Genomic DNA, 22161 nt, shown 5'->3' with positions numbered 1-22161 from the left:
ACAGACAGAGAGAGAAATTAAGAATCACGTATTTATCTGGGGAAGGGAGAAATAGGGGGCTTAGTCACAGGGTAGAGTTTCAGTTATGCAAGGTGAATAGGTCCTAGAAATCTGCTGTGTGGTGTAGTTCCTATAGCTAATGATACTGTATTGTGTACTTAAGAATTTGCTAGGAGGATAGGTCTTAGGTTGTGTCCTTATCACAAATAATAATGATAATAATAATAATGAAATTTTAAAAAAGAATCAATGTATTTACGTTGTTGGCGTAATGTCTGCCAGCCACGGCGGGCACACCTGCCTGGAACTGCTTTTTCTTTGGTTCGTTTGGATCATATCCACAGCATCCAGAATCCTTTCCTGTCACCAGTTCATTATGAGTTACAGAATGGTTCCTTTCCTTTGTTATTGGCTTTTCTTTTTTTCTTGTTAATCCTTATTTTAAATGCATGTTTTACTTAAATTGCTTTTTTAAAAAGTCCCCCGTGGCCTTCTGATTTCAGCTGGTGTCGGCGGTGGGATACCTGCGCTCGAAGAGCATCCTTCATCGGGACATCAAGGACGAGAACATTGTGATTGCTGAGGACTTCACAATTAAGCTCATAGACTTTGGCTCTGCTGCCTACTTGGAAAGGGGCAAACTATTTTATACCTTTTGTGGAACAATCGAGTACTGTGCACCCGAAGTTCTCATGGGAAATCCGTACGTATCACCCTGCAGAGCAGCCTGCTTTCGCATTGTCCATTGGGACCCCACGATTGGTTGGATTTTAGGTGGGAAAATAGTTTCAGTTTGTGCTTCTTTGCGATGGAGGTGTTGAGTGATAAAGGATAATATTCTGGAAAATGCGTGGGCAGGCAGGCAACATTAGATTGGTCAAGGGAAGCTGGGTGATGGATATAAGGATTCATTACATTATTTTCTCCCAAAAGATGGGACTCTTCAAATAAGTGAAGAGAATTCTTTAGTTGGATTTATTTATCTTGATGATGGGAATAATAATCTATTACAATAAAATATTGTTAGGGTGGCCATATAAGAAATCAAGCAAGAGAAGAAGTCCTAATGCAGAGGATCCGTGTTGAAGACGGCACCCTTAGCTGGAGGTGCTGACCGGCCTGAGACTCCACATGGGCTCGGGGCCTGGCCAAGCCTCCTGCTCTGCTGGGGAGAGAAGCAGGGTCCCAGGGGTATGGGCCGAGTTTGCATCTCTGTACCTGGGAAGCCTGTGAGCTGCGTGGGGTCGGTCTGGGCAGGGCCTGGTCTCAGGGAACTTAGGAGAGGAAAGGACACTGACTGTTCCTCAAGGGTCGCTGGGGCTTAAGTGGAAACAGTTCTCAGTGTTTTTTGCTGCACACGCATGGATTTCTGTCTCGTCCACATATCAACGAAGTGTGTCTTTCACCTGTGTGAAGTGGACCTTATTAGGTCAGATCCAGAGGACAAGTATTTTCCTGTGCCACCTACTCGTATTTCAGAGGCGTAGTTAGAATGTGTCTCTACAGGAGGGCTCATGGTTAGAGGGACAGACTGCCACAGTGTCACGTCCTTTGCTGCCTGTCACTGCAGCTCTGTGCTGTGCCCTCTGAGGCTCCTCTACCTGGTCCCATTCTCATGTGACAGGTGTGCTGGGGACACTCAGACAGCCCTGGTCGGAGCTGGGTTTGAGCCTGCGTGGTTTGAGTCTGGAGTATCTGTGTGTTGTCTCCATGCTATGCCTCGGGCTCACAGAGAAACCCCTCTGTGTCGGTGTGAGAAGTGACCAGGGGCTCTGATCACAGTGTCTGCTCAAGTCACGTTTCTTTTCGAAGTCGGGAAGCAAAGGTTGCAGGCCGCTCATGCTGAGTCCTCTGAAGCTGGCAGCATCGTGGGCCCACAGCCCTCCACCTGTTCCAGACCCCTATGCCGGGCCGGCCCCTGTGAGCAGAGTGATGAGCAGAGTGCGAAGCAAGCACTAAATAAACCCTTCCCCTATCATCTCTGTGCATCTCCAGAGCCACAGACAGCATCAAATGATACAAGGGGAGGATAGTCCAAGAAGGGCCTTGGCATTTCTTTTAAGATGGAATTTGGTTACCCCGGTGCCCAGAGTGCCCTTGGCTGCTGTCCTGTCCTGTGATGGCTGTCATGTCATCAGTGTTGGAGTGGACTGTATGTCCACTGTGCCCGGGACTGTGACACGTGCTGTGTGCTGTCTTCCCTCACCGCCTGTGCCGGGCTGTGAAACTCTCTCAGGGGAGCAGGGGGCCGGGGCCCTTCTGTGCATTTGGAGGCTCTGAGCCAGGCAAGCAGCTGCTTGGCAGCCTTCTGCCTCCCCCAGGGAGCCATGCTCCCACCCTGTCCTGGAGCCCCTGCCCTGCATGCTTCCTGCGCCCTCCTCTTCGGCCTGCTGGCCTGCAGGTGTCCCCCTGTGAGCTCCTTCGTCCATCCTGCACACTCTCTCCATCTGACTGGGCCAAAGGTTTTCTGAGCTCTGGCTCTAGACCCCATCCTCAGGAACTTTGCTTCCTCCCTCCTCATTTTCATGTCCTCTTACTCCAGCGGTCAGTAAACTATGGCCCTTGGCCAAATCTGCCTGCCACTTGTTTTTATAAATAAAGTTTTATTGGCACACAGCCACACTCATTGGCTTCTGCAGCGTCTGTGGCTGCTTTTGCGCTGCCATCGCAGAGAGCAGGTGTGGCCCACAACCTAAAATGCTGGCTCTTTGGCCTTCTGCAGAAAAAGCTTGCTGACTGCTGTTCTGCTCTAGTGGGCTTTTCTCTTCAGCCTCCAAAATTCTTTTTTTTTTTTTTTTTTAAAGTAAGGGATTTTTTTTTTTATTTTTTAATTTTTTTCCTTTTTCTCCCCAAAGCCCCCCAGTACATAGTTGTATATTCTTCATTGTGGGTCCTTCTAGTTGTGGCATGTGGGACGCTGCCTCAGCGTGGTCTGATGAGCAGTGCCATGTCCGCGCCCAGGATTCGAACTAACGAAACACTGGGCCGCCTGCAGCGGAGCGCGCGAACTTAACCACTCGGCCACGGGGCCAGCCCCCAGCCTCCAAAATTCTTGAAATCTCATTCTCCAAAACAGAAATGGCACAAGAACAGAAGCTGTTGAATCTGATTTTCTTGCTCTAGCTTGTGCTGAGGTCTGTCCTCATGGCCCCTCCCCACTTGGTCACTGAGGCCTGACTCCTCCCATGTGGCTGCCCTGGCCAGCTCCTGCCCAGGGCTCCGTGGTCCATACACCCTGAGCACTCCCCCGCCCCCCTCCCCTCTGGTCTCTTCTTCTCTCCCCGCGTCAAGGCCCCCCCCCCCCCCCATTTTCTGCCTCCTGATGTCCCCAGGCTTTCTGTGGCCCCCTGATGGCAGAGGGCTCTGTCCTGGACTCCTTCTCACTCACCAGTTTCTCTCAGCCATCTTGTCTAAATTCGTGGTCTAGTGAAATGCTGCTGCTTCCCAAATCTGCTCCCCTGGCCAGACTGCCCCCTGAGCTCCAGACCCGAGGGACCACCCGCCTCAGGCATGTGTCAGTCGACCCGGTGCCAGTGGTGGGGCAGCAGCTTCACCTCTTCCATGTAAAATGAAGGTGATGTGTATCTTGCTAGTGTGTTGTGAGCATTAGGGTGAACCACGGAAATGCCTGACAGTGTCGGCATCTCAGGTGCCCAGCAGATGGTAGCCAGGATGAGGGTGTTTATGATGAGCAAAAATAATGGTAGTGCACCCCTGGGCGTCTTCTCCCCAGAGCTTGCTCCTTCAGTTGGCCCAGAAACCTGGATGCCCTCCCTTCTCATTCACTTTCTTCTGTCCCTGCTGCTGTCACCTTGCTTTATCCTTGAGGATTTCTCACCCATGCCAGCCTCACCTTGAGCATCCTTCACGTGTTACCTCCATGATCTCTCTGAAGGGCACTCTGCCCTGTTCTGAAACTGCCTGCGGCTCCCCGTTGCCCTGGTGAGCCGGGTTCCTGTGGGCCTGGTGCCTCGAGCTTGGCCCCGCTGTGCCTTCTCTCCACCTCTTCCAGGAAGCCCCCCCGCCCCGCCCCGGGAGACACTCTGCTCTGCCCTGCTCCCATGTACCACGTGTACCATCTCATCCTTGCGGGTGGTGTTCCATCTCCTGAATGAGCCTCTCAGCTGCCTCAGCACTGTGGCTTTGCTTTTCCTCTCCCTCCCTGGCGCCTGGCCAGCACCTGGCCCAGGGCAGACATGCTGGACTCTGAGGATGTGGTTGAGGAGTGCAGAGAGGCTGCCTGGGAGCCACTCCCGGGTGATGCATGGGGACCGGGGCTCCTATGCGGGGCTGGCCTGGCATGCTTGGGGCTGAGCACCAGCATGCCCTGAGCACTTCCTCCTCCTTGCAGTTACCGGGGGCCGGAGCTGGAGATGTGGTCGCTGGGAGTCACGCTGTACACACTGATCTTTGAGGAGAACCCCTTCTGTGAGCTGGAGGAGACCATGGAGGCTGCGATAAACCCCCCGTACCTAGTGTCAGAAGGTGAGCGCGGGCTGCAGGGCTGAGTAGATGGCAGCCCAGCATTTCTCTCTGCTTCCTTTCTCCAAGGGCAGTGCGCCTTTGTCCATGCTCATAATCTCATTTCTCTTTCTTTCTATTCCTCTAATACTTTGATCTGAACATAAGGATAATTTGAATATGACTTTAAAACACCACGATAGTTTATTTTTTTTGTGAGGAAGATTGTTGCTCAGCTAACATCTGTGCCAGTCTCCTCTATTTTGTATGTGGGGCACCACCTCAGCATGGCTTGATGAGCGGTGTGCGGGTCTGGCCTGGGATCCAAACCCCTCAACCCTGGGCTGCTGAAGCAGAGCGCATGAACTTGACTGCTATTCCACCAGGCCAGCCCCCAAATATCACGATAATTTTATTTTTATGAGTGTTCCCCTTTGGATCCTAGGGGCCCTCTCCTGAGAGATAGACATTAGCAGCCTGTGAGCTTGGCTGTGGCAGTGACTGTGAGATCACCCTCTTGGGTTAGAAACTCATCACTTGGGGGCGATGGAGGGACTTGACCCCCAGCTGCTCACGTGGAAGCCTGGCGGTTTCCATTGCACCACTAGCTCTTGGTGAACCAGCAGTGTGAGTTCGGCTCCCCTCAGATGCGAGTGGTGGTTTGCATGTGAAGTGAGGACCCATCGAAGAGGCGGATGTGGGTTCTGTGGCCAGAGAGGAGTCTAGAGTGGCCACCTCAGGACCCATACATGGAGGAGCTCCAAGGAGCCGGCAGGGGTTGGGTAGACACCAGACCACAGAGTTCTGAGGTCCCTTCCAATCGTGACATTCTGTGCTTCCACTGTCACTCATCCTTTCAAGTAGTGAGGTGATGAGCGTCTTCATGAGGTCTGTGCCTTGGATTCCTGGCTTAGGTCAGAAGCCTGTGTCTCCGTCAGCTCAGGCTACCCTGACAGAATTCAACAGACCCGGGGCTTAACCACAGACAAGAAACGTGGGAATCCAGGATTGAGGTGCTGGCAGATTCGGTTCCTGCGAGGGCCTCTTCCCGTACTGCAGACAGTTGCCTTTTCTCTGCATGCTCACATGGTAGAGAGAGGGGGGGAGCAAGCCCTCTGGCATCTCTCCTTACAGGGGCATGAATCCCATCGTGGGGGCCCTGCATGACCTCACTGAGTCACCTCCTGAAGGCCCCACCTCCTAAAACCATCACACGGGGTTGGGGCTTCAGCATGTGAATTTGGGGGACACAGTGCCTCAGAGAGGTTTCCAGAGCTTTGCTGGAGTCCTGGATTCCTGTGACACCACAGCTCTTGCAGCATGCTGTTCCACCCACAGGGCTGTTCCATGTGCTCTCACTAGGCTCCCAGGACACACTTCTGGGACCATGAGGCTCGGGGCGGCTCTGCTGAGGTGACACCCATGTTAGGAGAAAGTGACCCAAATCTAGACTCAAGGCTGGGGGTGCTTCTCAGAGCTCATGCCTCCGTCCTGTGGGGACTGATCTGGGGACTCTGCTGCCACCTCCCTCTGCCCTCCTGTCACGGGAACCTGTGTCATTCACAGCTCTGCACAGCCAGAGTCCCCGAGAACAGACGAGGTTAGGAACCTCTGCACCTTGGTGGTCAAGTGAGTGAGGTGGGATCTTGAACTCCAAGCTTTCATTTCAGAGGCAACAAACATCTCCTGCAGCCTTTTTCAAAGTGCAGCTGGGGGCCCTGTGCACCAGGACCCCTGGGGTATAGCTGAAAATGGGGGTTCCAGGGCTCCCTCCGCCCAGTCCGAGGCACCCCTGGCAGGTGGACCCAGGCCCCATAGTTTGGAGGTGCTCCACTTGAGCCTGGCCTGGCCGCATGCCTAGGGTGGGTCTTTATGTCCCCAGATCTCATGAAGCTCGTGTCTGGGCTGCTGCAGCCTGTCCCCGAGCAGCGTACCACCTTGGAGAAGCTGGTGGGAGACCCCTGGGTGACGCAGCCCGTGAACCTTGCTAACTACACCTGGGATGAGGTGTATCGAGTAAACAAACCAGGTGAGGGGTGTGGCCTGTGCCCGCTGAGGGCAAGGAGGTTCCCCATGCCACCTGCCTGGGTCTGGGAGGAGGAGGGTTCCCTCTTCCATGCTGTTGCAGACACAAATGTCAGGGCCTATAGCTGGCTTGTCATCTGTGAAACAAATGGGCCTTGATTCTCCTCCAGAGGCCCCCCCAAACACCACTGGGGTTCAGAGCTTGGCAGTGGGCCTTAGAAGGTGGGGGAGCGCCCATGGGAGCCTGTGACAAGGAGGCACCCGCAGAAAGGGCCAGGGGCTGGGGGCCAAGGGTTTCAGAAGCACATCTCGAGATGGTCTGAGTGAGCTGAAGGGGAGGATAAGGACACAGGGGGTGAGTGCAATGCTCTCAGGGGCCCTAGGGGGCCCTGGCTCTTCAGACAAGCTCCTGGCAGCACAGCCGGTGGGGGGAGCAGCAGCTCAGTGAGTCTGGTACCACTGCTCGGGGCGAGTGGACCAAGTGGACCGAGCTGGTGTTGATGGCTCTGCATCACATCTCTGCTGCACCTCAGCAGGGTCCAGGAGCTCTAGAGCATTGCCAGTGGGCTCTGAAGGGTCCCTCTGATGTCCTTTGCTCCTAGGAATTCTTCCAGAAAGAAGCATGTGTTGTTACCATGTGATCCAATGTCATCTTCTTTCCTCAGAAAGTGGAGTTCTGTCCACTGCGAGCCTGGAGATGGAGAGCAGGAGCCCGAGCGAGGTGGCTCAGGCGCCGGAGCTGCCCAGAGCCCTGGGCCCCAGGGGAGGCCCCTGACGGCTGCTGAGCGCCCGCTTCCTGCTGCTCTTCTGCACTCAGTTAGGAAACCGTCTTGTTTCCAGGCCCTTCCATTCGGAGAAAGGAACTCTGCAAGAATTAGGCCCAACTCACCTTCTAAAGACTCATATGCAAGTTTGATAAATGCCAGAACAAAAGCCAGTGATACGATATTCTTTTAGGTTTATAAAATAGACTTGGACTTCATTTTTTTCTTGACTTTGAAAAAGCATTCTAGTGTTCACTTGAGTTTTGTCCTATTAAAGGGCTTTCAGTTCATGAACTTCCAAAAGGCACAGCAGAGAGTGTTGCTTCTCTTCCTGCTGTTGTACATGTGCATACATTTTTGTTTCCTTTCACTTGGTACATGCTCTTCTGATGTGTGGACTTGGCAGAGCTGGTTCCCCAAATGACTGGACTATTTCATTAACATATTTCCTTGAACATATCCCAAATTACAGCAATTTTGTAAACAATACCCTGCCTCAGATGGTGTGAATTCTCCCACAATGCTGGTGTGCGAGGCACTTCCATTTGTGCACCCACTTGCCACAGCTGGAGAGAGGGTCAGCCTCACTCATCTTGGGGGTCCCTCCCACAGGGGCCTAGTCTAAGGAGAGTGGAGGCTGTGTTGTTCTCAGGCACTTCCCTTCTCCCTGTGCACCACTCTCCAGGGCCGGCCCACTGTCTGTCTGGGCTGTGCTGCGCAGTGGGCTCCATGGCAGGACTCAGCTGTCCACCCACGACACCTTCTCAGCATCCCCTGACATCCTGTAGCCAGCCCCAGGCCCCACCTCTGCTACTATGTGGGGGGATTCCAGCCCCAGGCCCCACCTTTGGTACTGTGGGGTGTCCAGCCCCAGGCCCCACCTCTGCGACTATGTGGGGGGATTCCAGCCCCAGGCCCCACCTTTGGTACTGTGGGGTGTCCAGCCCCAGGCTCCACCTCTGTGACTATGTGGGGATGTCCAGCCCCAGGCCCCACCTCTGTGACTATGTGGGGATGTCCAGCCCCAAGCCCCACCTCTGTGACTATGTGGGGATGTCCAGCCCCAGGCCCCACCTCTGTGACTATGTGGGGATGTCCAGCCCCAGGCCCCACCTCTGTGACTATGTGGGGATGTCCAGCTCCAGGCTCCACCTGTGGTACTGCATGGGAGGAGGCGTCCAGCCCTGACTGTCACTGTCCCCCTTTCCCACTCTTGCTCAGGTCCCAGTGCATCTCTCACACACTCAGATGGCTCTTCCCCTCTAGGTTCCAATCCATGCCCCTCTCAGACACAATCGGCCAGCTCAAGCACATGAAATCCAGCCTCTATTTTGCTGTGTTGGAGAGGAGGAAGGCTGAGATAGCAGGAAGGAAACAAAAACAGAAACCAAGACTCCCCTCACCGCTTCTTTTCGACATCATCACCTTCCATAGGCTCCAAGCCCCCTCCTGCCCAGAGCCCTCTGGAAGACGCTGAGGGTCAGGCTGCCTCCAGTATTGGTCCAGCGCTCAGTTTCCAGTGTTCATTTAGGAAGCACTAAACAGTCTTCATATTGTAGGAGGCTCAGATAACAGTTCATTTTATTCTCATCTACTGGGATACGGGATATCGCCGTCCTCTTCCTTTAGAAAGTGCTGCCCGCGTCTCCCTGCTGTCGCAAGAGCCTGACAGAGGGACCCTCTCCACTAAGGCAGGGCTTTTAGAAGTCTGTTTAAAAATCATGTAGCAAAAGTTAGTGACCTTTATTCTTCAGAATTCAAATGAGTTTCCTGATGTGCTAAGAATTCTGTTTTCAAGAGTGACAAAAACCCAAACATATTTCCTTGTGCTGTTTATGATGCTTATAGCACAAAAGAAGTTGCAAAATGTTCTTTTAGACAAGTGTGCAATGGGCTGAGAAGGCAAAGTCCTAGCTCTCCAAGAACTGTTACTTCTTCATGAGACAGAATAATTAAAACTCATCTGACTTGATGGCAGTAGAAGGTCTGACACTGAGAGTTTTCTTCCCAGAAAGAATCCAGATTGAAAGGTTCTGAGGCTGAGGCTGACAGATTTTCCTCTCCATGTTCCACATGTGATTCCAGAGAACAGAGTTTTCAGAGGACTGAAGATGCTGTTGACTTTTTAGAGTAATCTCTGCCTGGCCGCCCGGTTATTTCTAGAGCTAGATAAGCTGTTCAGGTTCCTGCTTCCTTCCAGCAAGTAGGGGTGGCACACAGGATTTTCTTAGGCTTTGAGTATAAAAGCATTAACATAATTTATTTTGAGGTGTTGACAGTTGAGTGTTTTAAGAAGAAAATTAGATTCAAAACCAAAAACAACCAACTCTTTCATTCCACACAGATTACAACCTTCCTTTTCTTTGATATAATAATTTTGTAAAAAAGATAACGTTTTAACCCAGCCCAGTGCCTCCTACAGAACAAGGACTCTGTAAATTGTGTCCTTTTAAGAATCAAGCCCTTTTTCTCAGTTCAGAAACAAGTAAATAAAACAAGTAGAGATGCTTATAAATTAAGATTTAGGGCTTATGGGTGGTAGAATTTAGGCAGCTGAGAAAGCACACCTTTTACTTTTTTTCACACTATCCCCTTTTAAAAGATGCCCAGGCTCTGTACTAGAACTATTACAGGTCTCGATTTGAAACTTAAGAATGAATACAAATGAGACTGAAACATGACTGGAGTTCATCCCAACAGGAAAACCAGACCTCTGAGTCAGGAGGTGCCATCGTTCTTGTCTTTTTATTGCTTGGGTCGTGTTTCTTAAACACTGTAAAGACCTCTGGAGTTCCTTTGGGTACTTTAAGCACCTCTGGGATATACCTGTCTTACAGTGTGCATGTGGGTGTGTGTCTGATATTGACCCCGAAGTGAGTCCGCTCACCTGTTGTGCGGCAAGCCAATCCCTGACACGGTGTAGTGGGAGAAAGTAGGAATTTTATTGCAAAGCACGGAGCAAGGAGAACAGGCAGCTCAAGCTGTAATCCCGAACTCCCTGAAAAGCTACAAGCAAGGGCTTTTATTTGCAATTTTAGGTAGGGGACGGGGAGCATGTGGCCTTGGGGCTGAAGTTCTAAGAGTCCTCCGCACAGGATCACTGTCTGTTCTGTGTTGCACGTGGTGGAATTTTTGTCTTTGATACCTAAAGTTTACAATCAGTCATCTTAGTTTCTCAATGTCCCTGCAAAATGCGTAGTCAGGCAGGGGGCTGTCAGCAAGTTCCTTTATCAGCAGTTCTCCTGCTGTTCTGCAAGGCAGGCTCAGAAACTGGTTATTTTGTTTCCCACATTAACTTTGAGGGTACAAGGCACAGTTTCACCCTAATCCAGGGAAATTTTAACTCCTTCATCCTCAATTTCAATCCCCCCTCTCTTTTGATCATTCCTCAGTCTTGGGGGATGGGGGTGAAGACTGCTCTAGCTGCTTCCTGCTGCAAAAGGGCAAAGTTCAAGGTCAGAGGAATGAAATTCTTTTACCTTTATTTTAAAGATATTCCTGGGTACCAGGTGGGGGAGAGCGAGGTATGTTCTGCATGACTGATATTTTAGTACTCTGATCAATGGCTTTGCAACAACACTTAAGTTCACACTTTATAATTACATAGTCAACCACACATATTAGCAAAATATACAGCTCAAATTTTAGTATCCCCTCCATAATGGACCTTAATCCTTGGGGAACCCAGGAGAAGAGGTCTGTAAACCAACCAAGGTTAGGGCCTGGAACCTCAGGTGAAATCCAATGTAGCTAAATAGTTTGCTGTCTAATGGTCCAACAAGATAAGAATGTGGGAGTCATTCGTTACTTATCTTTAGGGGACCATCTCCTGTACAGCAACTTGAGATCGATCAGAGTTTCACTTGTCCATTTGGAGAAGTCAGTGTCTAGAGTATGAAGCCAGACATGGTTTGGGTGGTCCTGGTTGTGATCTTTTATGGCATGGTTCCCATTCCCTGTGACCATCCTTGAATGGTCCCATCCAGCAGGGATGAAGTTGATCTTCTGGGTGCCTGTGTTTCCAGGATTTTAATAGAATTCAGTCTCCACTACAAAGATGATGCAGAGGAACATCTGACAGTGTTTAGTTCCTTAATTTGAGTTCTCTCCATGTCTTTTGGATCATCTCTAGAACATAGGAAGGGTCTCCCAAAGTTAGGCCTATATTATGTAAGCAAGTAATCAGATATTTAACAGAACCATTTCCAGAGAAAGAGAAAGAAAACAAGGTTAATGGTTGGAGCAAATCACAAACAAATTCCTGAGGCCAGGGGATGGCCAGTCAAGAAGATTTCTAGATGTCAGGGTTGAAGTGTCCCCTGCAGTTTGAAATGTCTCGGATGATGTCATCAGGTAGTTAGGTAAACTTTTTGAGTGGCTTATACAGCAACAGGCATGAAGATTGTCTAAACATGGGCTATCATGGTGTTCTCTCTTAAGTTTACATGAAGTTGTCCAGCTTTAGTTTGCAGATGGGAAGCAGAAACCTCAAAGACAATTAACAGAACCAGAATCTAATATCCACAAATGCGTATTATAGTTTCTATTGAAACATAATTTTTCTCTCTAAAATCACCCTCATTTTACCAAAGATAGCCAAATCAAGACTCATCGATTCACAAAATAAGTTTAGTTTCAATAAACTTGGAACAATTATTTACATAAGAACAGCAACTGATCATATAGGCTCTTTTAAATCTGCTTTGCTGGAACTTTTCATAAGGAATTTCAGATTGAACTTTAAATGCCTCTCAAGGCCAGGAAAGCCAAGCCAAGGACTTGTCATCAGACTCTGCCTGTAATGCCTACAGATTTTAGTGAATTCCTCTCTTTTTAAGGTCCCCAAAATATCCTGAGGTTCTTGCACCTGCCAGGGAAGAGACCTTCTTTACTCACCTGGTAAGATTGCTGGGAACCCTGTGGGCAAGCTACCAAGCCAATATTTCCAAGTGGCTTTATTCCATAAAGTCAATCCTTGTCCCTTAAAGCTGTTTATTCATATCTGAGTTTATGCATTCTCAAATATGACATTCAAGTCAAAGCCTGGGTAATTAGTGTTTCCAATTGTGTCCTGCTATAAGGAGAACAGATTCTTATTGAACTTATGCAAATAACTATATTGTCACGAAAATAAGAATACTCACTCATCAAGCATTTTCAAATTCTAGAGGGATCAGATAGGGAGAAAAAGATAAATGCTTCAATTCTGCTTACAAATTGCTATAAGTTGTAGTTCCTTAAGAGAAAAGGGAAAAAGATTTTCTTAAATCTGAAAAAACAAAACATTAAAAAATCAGCAATATTTGAAAGAAAAAGTCATAAAAATTATAAACATCCTCATCAATTTATTTAGTCTCATATAATTAATTTTTGACCTTGACCTTCTGTTAATAGTTTTATGAGGTCATCAGTTTCTCCATTAGAGTTCTGTAATTTCTTATCCAGCTCAGTTTTATAATCTGAAAGTTTATCAGAAACCTGTATTCTAGAGCAAGTGTCAGAGTCCTTTCCATGAATCTCTCTAAAGATGAAACACCTCTGCAAAAACATCACAGTAAAACAACTGTCTGCAAATAAAACATTCAAAAGTGGCAAAGACACTTTGTGACATATAATGCTTTGAAATAATAACCAGAATTATGATTGATAACCAAGACAGATCAGAATTTTAGGAATGTTATATAATTTTTAAAAGCACTTATATTAATAACATTTACAAACACAATATAACCTAGGAAGGTTTATTATCATTTGATAATGCTTTCCATGTAATTTAACATACCAAATAAGTCTAATTAGTTTAATATCTCTATAGAAAGAGAGAATAAATTCTTTGAGAAGTCCCAGGGCCCATTGGAAATTCTCAAAGTTCCTTTTTAAGTCAAAAGAAAGACTTTACCCAGGATTTGAACCTTGAGGGGAAGTTTGACAAATATATCAAAAGGGTTTAAAATACTTGGTCAAATAGGAAACAATGCTTGGTTATCCATTCAATCAAGGTGACAACAGAAGATGTCAAAGGCAAACAGAGAGTTCAAACAGTTGTTAAAAGAACTTTAATAGAGAGACCTCAGTCTTTTTGAACATTGGAAATTATTTTAACAAAGTATAGACTTTTGTCTCCTAGGTAGACTTACTCAAAAAAAAAAAAAAAGAAAAGAAAAGAAAAAGAAAAAGAAAAAGCTTTTATAATCTCTTTATCAAGATCAGACCAAAAGTTCAGAAAGATCATCCTTTCAAGAAAGAGAAAGCCAAATTCTAATTTTGTACCAGCTTACCCTTGATATTGAAACTCATTCAATTAATTGAATTCATTTAAATCTCAGCCAACTTGACGATGCACAAAACTCTCCAGGGTTACTTCCACAAACTTTCTGTCACTTACCTTTTTACATTCATATTTGTCCCATGTTTTCTTTTTTCTTCCCTAGTAATTTAGGACAAATTTATCTTTCTTAAGAAAAACAGAAATACCTCTATGCTTTATGCCTTCTTTGCTGAAAACATACATTTTACTTTCCTTGTATACAGAAACATGTATTTTTTCATAGAAAATTCCCCACCATACAAAAAACATGTTTATTAATAAACCTAAGCACCTTTCAGTTTCTCTACGATAAGAAACCAAAGGCAGACAAATCTATGCTTAGTAACCAATTTCTAATATTTTATCTCATATGGAAATGACCTAGATACTCAATAAATTTCTATCATTAATTTAGCAAAACTCTAAAGTTTCAAGTTGCCAAAAAGATTTTGGAAGCTGTTTTTCAAGTATGCAGACCATAAAACATAATTATTGCACTCAAAAACTCCTACCCATTTTCATCTATCTAAATCATTTGTTCCCAACAATTAGGTTTAGATTGCTCACAAAAACTTCATGTGACATTAGAGCACTTAGCCATCATCTTAAGTTGTTTTAAGTACTCACATAATAACATAATTATGGTTAAAAAGTTCCCCCCAAAATTTTCATCCTTTTTATGTCTATTTATTTTATCTGTTCTCAACAATTATATTTAGGTTGCCTACAAAAACCTCATGAGACATCAAATAAAATCAGCTATTATTATGTTATTATTTATTGCTGACAAATTTTGTAACAGAGAACATGTTTGTACCACACCAAAACTCTGAAAATATGTTTATTTCAATTAAACCAACAAACTTAAACAAGCTCTTACGTACCAAAGATCATTTTATATCACGTTAACTTGAAAGACATCTGGGCTAGTTTGTAGTACATTTAGAAAGAATTTATATAGGTGCTTACTTCAAGCCAATTAAATAGAGCTCCTTTAGAAATTATATCATCCAGAGACAGCAAAATACACAGAGAGACTTACATATATAAACATACAGATAAACACAAACAGAGATCTTCAAAATTTTAGCCATGTCTCAGGTACAAAACTCAAAAGCACAGTTGGATCCAAACTGTTCCTCTGGCAGATAAACCTGTTCAGATGGCCAAAGATCTTTACTAAAGATTCCATTCTTTTTACCGTTAGGATCATTTTTAGAGCTGTTTTTGAAGTCATTTTGTCTTTTAGAAGCTTCTGCATATTAATCAAAGGATGCATTCTTTTGTGAGAGGTTTTGAATTATCTCTTAAGGGTGACCCTTAAAGCAGACTTATCTGAAATAGAGGTTCCTCAGTATGGCTATTTTAAAGTGAAGTCTTCTTTAGCATGTTTAACTAACATTGCCTAAAGAGTGGATTTACATGCTCTTACAATATCAGGCAGGGGAAACATTCCCCACTGAGACACAATGTTTAGCCCCACAAGAGAATCCATAAAAATACAATCAGGCAAAAGAGACACAATCATTTCACATAAAGTCCATTTAAATATACCAATTTTAAAAAGTTTTATCTTCATTTTATCAACTTTTATACCTCTAATCACAGCTTCCATTAAGAGTCCATTAACAAGTCTTGGTCTTACAATACTATGTAAGGGAGGCATTCCTAGCTGGACATAACATCCATTCCCAAAAAACACTTAGGCGAAGTTGACATAACCTCTGTATATTATTAGCTCAAACATTTTAATCTTTATAATCTTATCAACCTTAGTGGCCTGTTGCCCCAAATGATTCTTGGTCAGATTTCTCATTGTGATTTCTGCCTTTTGGCTTTTATTTTTTTCCTTTTCATAGGTTCATAATTGAAAACATTCCAATTTTACAATATACAACCTAGAGGGCTGTCACTGGGAACCGAACCTGAGTTTCCCATTATGGAACCACACACACACACATGCACACACACGTATCAAAACAAATGGGACCAAAGTTCCTCTGTGAGTGAAAAACCTCTAGTCCTTTCAATAAATTGGCGCTCCCACCCCCTAACGAACTCCAGTAACATGGAACAAAATCCCCGAAACAGAGGCAAACAAATGAAAGGAAAAATAAGATTTCAATTAGTTAATGGGGAAACTCAACAAAAGGACATTCATTGCAAACCAAAACAAACGGAGCCCAGACGGCTGCCAGGTGTAACAGAGCTCTTATCACCCATTACTTCTGGCTGGTCCTATTGGAAAAGGTTAGCACAAAGAAAAACAAAAACTGACAGCTACTTACAAGAGACGTTTTCACAAGTCCTGAACCTCGTTTCTTCCACTACCAAAAGCAAAAGTGCCGTGGGTCAACAACGTCTCATCAGCAGCCAGTTGCTTGGGGCTGTCCCTGACACAAGGGGCTCCGGCAGCTGCAGCACAGCTTCCATGAGAGGTTGTCCACCAGAGGCCCGTGTGCCACAGGTGAGACATCCACTTGGGACTAGGTCCCATCTGGGTCACCAAATTTGATATCAAACCTGAAGTGAGTTCGCTCACCCGTCCTGCAATCTCTGCCACTGGGCTAGTGGAAGATAGTAGGAATTTTATTGCAAAGCGCTGAGCAAGGAGAACAGGCAGCTGATGCATAATCCCAAACTCCCAGAAAAGCTGCAAGCAAGGGTTTTTATTTGGGGTTTTAGGTAGGGGAAGGGGAACATGTGGCCTTGGGGCTGAAGTTCTAAGAGTCCTCCGCACAGGCTCACTGTCTGTTCTATGTGGGGCACGCAGTGGATTTTTAGCCTTCTTTGTCTGAAGTTTACAGTCAGTCATTTCAGCTTCTCAGCGCTCCTGCAGGATGCCTAGTCAGGCACGGGCTGTCAGCAAGTTCCTCTCTTATCAGGGGTCCTGCTGTTCTGCAAGGCGAGCTCAGAAACTCTGGTTATTTTATTTCCCACGTTAACCTTGTGGGTACGAGGCACAGTTTCACCCTAATCCAGCGAAACTTTAACTGCTTCAGCCTCGGTTTCCTGTCCTCAGTGCTCGTGTTGGAGACGGGTTTACACAGGATCTTGAATAACCTTATCTGGGCCCGACTCCGTTTTTACCCAGACGGCCTGGTCTCCACCCCAACACGAAACTGCTTCGGGAAAGATGCTGCTTTCCCGGGGGAGTCACTTGCGCCGGGGAACGGTGGGTCCACCAAGGTTATGGCTGCATCTCACCTCTACTCTTAAGAGGAATTCTAGAGTAATAGGAAGCAAAAGTATGCCGGCGGAGCTATGCACTGGCTGCGCTGGCCGACAGCTCCAGAAGGTGGGCGAGCCGGGCACAGAGGCAGAGGGCCCGCGGCCTCAGGCCCACGGCGCCGGCGGGAGCCGGGCGGCGCGAAGCCCCAACGCCGGACGCGCTGCGAGCAGGGCCGCAGCGGAACGCGCTTCCCGCGCACTCGCGCTTGCGAGGGGGAGGGTGGAAGTAGCGGACCGGGGAGGCCGGAAGTGGAGGACCGGCGAGGGCTCCGTTTCCGGCTCGGGGTCGCAGGCGCCACCTCCGTGCTATGGCGGCGCTTGGCCGCCAGGTGAGGTCGGGCCGGGTACCCAGGCTCCCCGGGGACGGGGGCAGGGACGCGGAGGAGCCACTGCTGCCACCGGGGTGTGTGACGGCAGGCCGTGGCATCTCGCAGCCAGAGCCTCCCGGGGAGGCCGGTGCACGCCGATGTGGTGTCGCGCCTGGACCCGAGGCACTCACTGCGCGGTTAGCCCAGCTCCTCTCGGCCCTCGCTGGGCCCCACTCGCGAGTGAATCTGGCCGAGGGAGTATCTGGACCACCCACAGGGCGAGAGGGGGAGGCCAGGGAGAAGTGAGCGCGTCGGGTACTCACCCGACTGACCGAGGCGGGTACGACGGTAGATGACGCTGCAGGGGCTTTGGGACGGGGTGCGAAGCGAGTGAGTGCCTGAGCGATCTGTGCCTGGTCGGTTACGCGCTGGCCTGCACCGCTGAAGAGTTTTGACGTAAACGGCAATTCTGCATACAAGTTGGCTGCTAGACCAGTTATATCCAACAGGATTCTTTTTGCGGAATGAATTTAGGTACATGAATCGGGAGACTAGTATGAGGTCCAGATTTTTCAGGTGTGGATAGCAACTCAGACCCCCAGAGTTGGCATGAAGATTATTTTAAACTAAAGACGTTTGCGATTCAGCTGATACAGGAAGAAGCTTTCTCGGAGCTTTCCTTACGTCACTAAAAGTAGAAACTTCTGGGAGTGAGGCTGCCATGGAGTCCCTCTCCTGGGGAGTTTTATGGCCTTGAAGGAAAAAGAAAGACCACTTGCACCTGCATAAGCAAACATTATCACAAACTTTCGTATCTCCCTTTGTTCCTCTAGAAACCCATTTGTTCTTCCCATGGAAGCTTTTTCTCCCCCTCTGTCTCCCCTATTAAGTTAGCCCCTAACTTTAGTCATTTAAGGAGCTACCTCTTTTGTGACCTGCTATATGTATATGACTAAACTTTGTGTGTTTTTTTTCCCCTCGTGTTAATCTGTCTGTTGTCAGTTAAATTTTCAGTCCCGCCCCCCCACCCAGGGCACTGAACCTTAGAGGGTAGAGGAAAATGTTGTCTCCCCAGGTAGGCAGACTTTACTAGGTCATCTTAAACTGGTTCTCCCCTGTTCCTGCCTACTTCTGTCCTCAGTTATAGCAGCAAAAGCTCACAGAGACTTGCTTGACTCTCTGATCTCTATGCTCTTAGCAACACTCTCTTCTCCATTTGTGAGCTTCCTTCTCTGTAGGCTGAGGTTGGATAAGATTTTGCAGATTGCTTATAAAAACTGTTATGTTTATGTGGGTCCAAGGCACTAAATACCCTGGTTCAACAATCCTGTAGTGTCTATTGGGGTGGTGAGGAAATAATCCGCTTTTGGTCCTGTCTCTTATAGGTCTTTGGCTGGCACCGCCTGATGCCCCTCATTTGGGCCCATGTTGTTAGGCAGCCGCCCTATCTTGGAGAGCAGAAAAGGACAACTGCTTCTTTGTTGCGTAAACTGACCACAGCCTCCAGTCGAGGGGGCCTTGAGGACTTATCCTGTAGTGAACCCAAAAAGTACGTGCAGGAACCAGAGTGCAGGACACCTCTTACTCAGTGCCTCCTTGAGAATCAGAGGACTCCTGTGGATCGAGGGTGTTCGGAGCGAGAGAAGGTCATCAGTTCCCTCCTGGACATGGGTTTCAGTGATGTCCACGTTAATGAATTGCTCAGTATACGACCAGGCACCCACCCTCAACAGTTGCTGGACATCATTTCAGAATTAATACTCTTGGGTTTGAATCCAGAGCCTGTGTATGTGGCCTTGAAGAAAAATCCTCAGTTATTGCAACTGCCTATAATGCACATGAAGAAGCGCTCCAGCTACCTGCGAAAGCTTGCGCTTGGAGAAGGTACAAGAAGGTGCAGATTTTATACATAGCGCTGAGAGGAGTCAGAGCTAGGGAACGAATAGCCTAGGTGAGATGGATTAGGGAAGGTTTCTGGGGAAAAGTCCTTGAGAGCAATGTGTGGTTTGGCTTGGAGGTGAGGGAGAGGAGTGACCTCTGCAGAGGGCATTGTTAGAGGGAAGAGGGGAGGGTGGGGACTAGAAGAGAGAATTGGAAGGGACTCCTGTCTGGTTTGTTCACTGTGGGGGTTCTAGCATCTAGAACAGTGCTGGTCACCTGGTGTGTGCTCAGCAGATACATGTCAGTGTGTGATGTTGATATGTGTGACTATGACCAAGTTCCTGCTAAAGACTTGGATTCCAGGTAGGTGTCTTGATTTGCTGTGGAACATGAGATCTTCCCAGGCTCCTAGGAAATTGGTGGAGTGGCTGTTCCCTCCAGCCTCACCCCCACTTCCAACAGGATTCATACCTCAAGGATCCTGGAAGTTCAGTGGATCTGTTTATGGGCTTCCTGGAAAAGGGGCTGGGGGCCCATGCGGGTCTCCAAGAACCCCTCCCCACTTTGACCAGAGGAGTTCCATTATTCTTTCTTCATTCATGACTCTTACTGGTAGATTGTTGCAGGGAAGAAAAGGTTTGGTGAGGCACTATTTCAGAGGATCAATAGGCCTCCTCCAGAAGATAAGCAAAAAGATGGCCTTGTGTGTTTCTTTTAACAGGTTTCCCATTGCAGTGTAACCTAAAAGGCTAAACTTAATACCTTATGTGCTATGATTATTAATTAGCAAGCTCCGCCCAGCCTTAAGAGGCAGGTATAAAGTCTAAACTGAAATTCATTCCTGACACATTTAAGAAGACAATTACTAACTCAGCTATTAGGAAGATTTATATTAACAGTTTAAATAAGGGATTTTAAGTTTCCAGTTACTAGATTTTGTCCTCCTACCCACAGGAAGCCCATATGCCCCAATTTGCCTGGGACAGTCTCAGGTTGTACCAGTTATCCTAATGCAATTATTAATAGAGACTTCTTCACTCTGAAGTGCACTAGTTTGGATAAAATACATGGTCACCCCACTAACTAGGACACCGGTATCTGTGGTTGTGCATCATGATTATTCTTATTATTACATTAGTTATCATCAGGGAACTTCTTTTCGTGGAGTTCAGGCTCCCAGGTCTTAAGATTGTTGGTTGTGAATGCTTCTGTGACTGTTTTATCATGGAAGGAAACAGAACCCAAAGCGCCAACACGGGGGAAGCTACTATCCCATCTTAACTGTCTCACCGTTCCAGGAACTCCCTGTGAAATTCTTTTCTGGGCAAGGAGGGCAGGAGGAGGAGACCTGGGATATGAAGTAGGCCTTTTTTCAGCCAGAAAGAGGCCTCCTCTTTATTCCAGGGAGGGAGGGCTGGTGAGTCTGAGAAGTGGGAGGGAGTCAGTGGGGAGGTGTGTCATTCTGGCCCATCCCCTTCCATGGTGCCTCTGGGAAGACCTATCCCAGGCCTCTAAGAAGACCCAGGCTAACTTGAATTGGGTGTGGCCAGCCTGGTGGGTTTTGGAATATCCTGAACTTATGCACTTGCCCTTTTTTATGTTCTTCAGGGAAACTAAAGAGAGTCCTTCACTGTTGCCCTGAAATTTTCACCATGCGTCAGCGGGACATTGACAGTGTTGTCAGGGTTCTCAAGGAGAAGTGCCTTTTCACGGTACAGCAGGTAACGGAGATTTTGCACAGATGCCCCTACGTTCTTCGGGAGGACCCTGGTGCACTGGAGTACAAATTCCAGGTGAGAGTGACCGATAGAGTGACTGGCAGTGCCAGCAGGTACTGTGTGGTGTGGGTCCACTGTATGGATAAGAGGCCTCAGGCACCCTGGGGCGAGTAGACAGGTGGAGGGCCTCTGTCCTCTCCACGCACCAGCCAAAGAGAATTGGGTTTCACTCCTTTCACTTCTTTACTACAGATAAAGCCTATTCTGCAACTTTTCTGCCATTAATAATGAATGACCCAGCCCTATTCCCAGAGTCCAAATGGGGCCTGTTTGAAATAGCCAAGTTAAAAATAGCTAAAATCTTCCTATCTTTAGAACCTATTTTGCATGTTGATTTTAGAAATATAATTGTGACAGTTGTCTTAACTTTTTGGTGACGATTATGATGACTTAGGTCACATCCCTAGCTGTTTTCTGAATTTTTTGCTTATTCTTTCCATACTCTTAGTTTTTCTTCCCCTGTCTAAAGAAAAATAGAGCTTAATTTTTTCCTCCTGCCCCTTCATTTTCTGTTGCATTTGCCTCAATATGAACTTGAAAATGCTTTGAAAACTGTCAGCCATCATCCGGATGTTGGGTATCAAGGATGGTCTGCCGTGGTTAATTAGGCAGTTCTTTTTGAGTGCTCTTGGACAGCCTGAGTGTAGTACGGATTGTGGAGTGACAGGTTTTAGGGTTCTGCGCCTGAGATTCCTAACTGTGTCTGTGTCCAGTATGCCTATTTTAGGATGGGGGTTAAACATGTGGACGTGGTGAGGACCGACTTCCTGCAGTACCCCATAACCAAGACCAAGCAGAGACACACGTTCCTCGAGCGCCTAGGACGGTACCAGACCCCTGATAAGAAGGGGCAGACGCAGGTCCCCAACCCTTTACTCAAGGACATTCTCAGAGTTTCAGAAGCTGAGTTTCTGGCCAGGACAGCCTGTTCTTCTGCTGAGGAGTTTGAAGTTTTTAAGAAGCTCTTGGCTCGGGAGGAGGAAGAGGAGTCTGAGAGCCGCATGCCTGATGGAGAAAGCACAAGTGTGGACGAGGAGGAGGAGGGGGAGGAGGAGGAGTTGTGATAGAAGGACTGGAGTGAAAAGAGCCCGGCAATATCAAAGAGTGTTTTAAATTTCTTGAAGCTTTTCGGAACTTCACTTGGGTCTTCTCAGGTTTTCATTCTAGAACTGATGTTTCGATGAAAAAATTATTATAAATCACCTGAGAAGTAGACAGGTCAAACTGAATTGGAGATGCCTTAGTTTGGTCTGTTGGGTCTCTGTGGGGAGGGCCCTGTCAAACCTGAATAAAGGACTGACTTGGAGCTGTTAAAATCAGGGACTCAATACATCAACATTTGGTTTTACTTTTTCTCTTTTGTGTATGTAGGTGATAATTCCATGACAGTGTGGGGGACAAGGGTC

The 22161-nt window shown here is 47.4% G+C and overlaps 2 protein-coding genes and 1 long non-coding RNA gene across 18 annotated transcripts in view; 2 read left to right on the top strand and 1 right to left on the bottom strand.

Annotated features, from left to right (window-relative positions):
* Nucleotides 1-7739, top strand: part of PASK (PAS domain containing serine/threonine kinase) — a 36442-nt gene extending 28703 nt beyond the window's left edge. For all 12 annotated transcript variants that reach the window (XR_011540210.1, XR_011540212.1, XR_011540211.1 and 9 more), the window contains 4 exons: nucleotides 504-703; nucleotides 4352-4485; nucleotides 6344-6490; nucleotides 7152-7739. Coding sequence is in view for 9 of the 12 variants with exons in the window: in XM_070620244.1 (XP_070476345.1) it covers nucleotides 504-703; nucleotides 4352-4485; nucleotides 6344-6490; nucleotides 7152-7261 (591 nt within the window). In the remaining 3 variants the exon portion in view is untranslated. The remainder of the gene's footprint in view (nucleotides 1-503; nucleotides 704-4351; nucleotides 4486-6343; nucleotides 6491-7151) is intronic.
* Nucleotides 7740-8554: 815 nt separating this feature from the next.
* LOC139083478 (uncharacterized) lies at nucleotides 8555-12519 on the bottom strand. Its single transcript, XR_011540213.1, has 2 exons — nucleotides 12395-12519; nucleotides 8555-11737 (listed from the first exon to the last, which is right to left on the bottom strand). It is a non-coding gene; the product is annotated as an uncharacterized lncRNA (long non-coding RNA).
* A 4484-nt stretch (nucleotides 12520-17003) lies between these two features.
* MTERF4 (mitochondrial transcription termination factor 4) overlaps nucleotides 17004-22161 on the top strand; it is a 108624-nt gene continuing 103466 nt past the window's right edge. The window contains exons 1-4 of one of the 5 annotated variants that reach the window (XM_008527193.2): nucleotides 17009-17117; nucleotides 18482-18980; nucleotides 20586-20770; nucleotides 21469-22071. In XM_008527193.2, the coding sequence (XP_008525415.1) occupies nucleotides 17097-17117; nucleotides 18482-18980; nucleotides 20586-20770; nucleotides 21469-21819 (1056 nt within the window). In that variant the 5' untranslated portion in view covers nucleotides 17009-17096 and the 3' untranslated portion in view covers nucleotides 21820-22071. Of the gene's footprint in view, nucleotides 17631-18481; nucleotides 18981-20585; nucleotides 20771-21468; nucleotides 22072-22161 lie in introns of those variants that run through there. The other 4 variants (XM_008527194.2, XM_070620289.1, XM_008527195.2 and 1 more) reach the window with 4 other exon arrangements.

The sequence above is a fragment of the Equus przewalskii genome, chromosome 5, assembly GCF_037783145.1.
Source record: "Equus przewalskii isolate Varuska chromosome 5, EquPr2, whole genome shotgun sequence".
Lineage (NCBI taxonomy): Eukaryota > Metazoa > Chordata > Mammalia > Perissodactyla > Equidae > Equus > Equus przewalskii.
The sequence above is the reverse complement of the archived record's forward strand: the minus strand, read 5'-3'. Positions and strand labels throughout refer to the sequence as shown.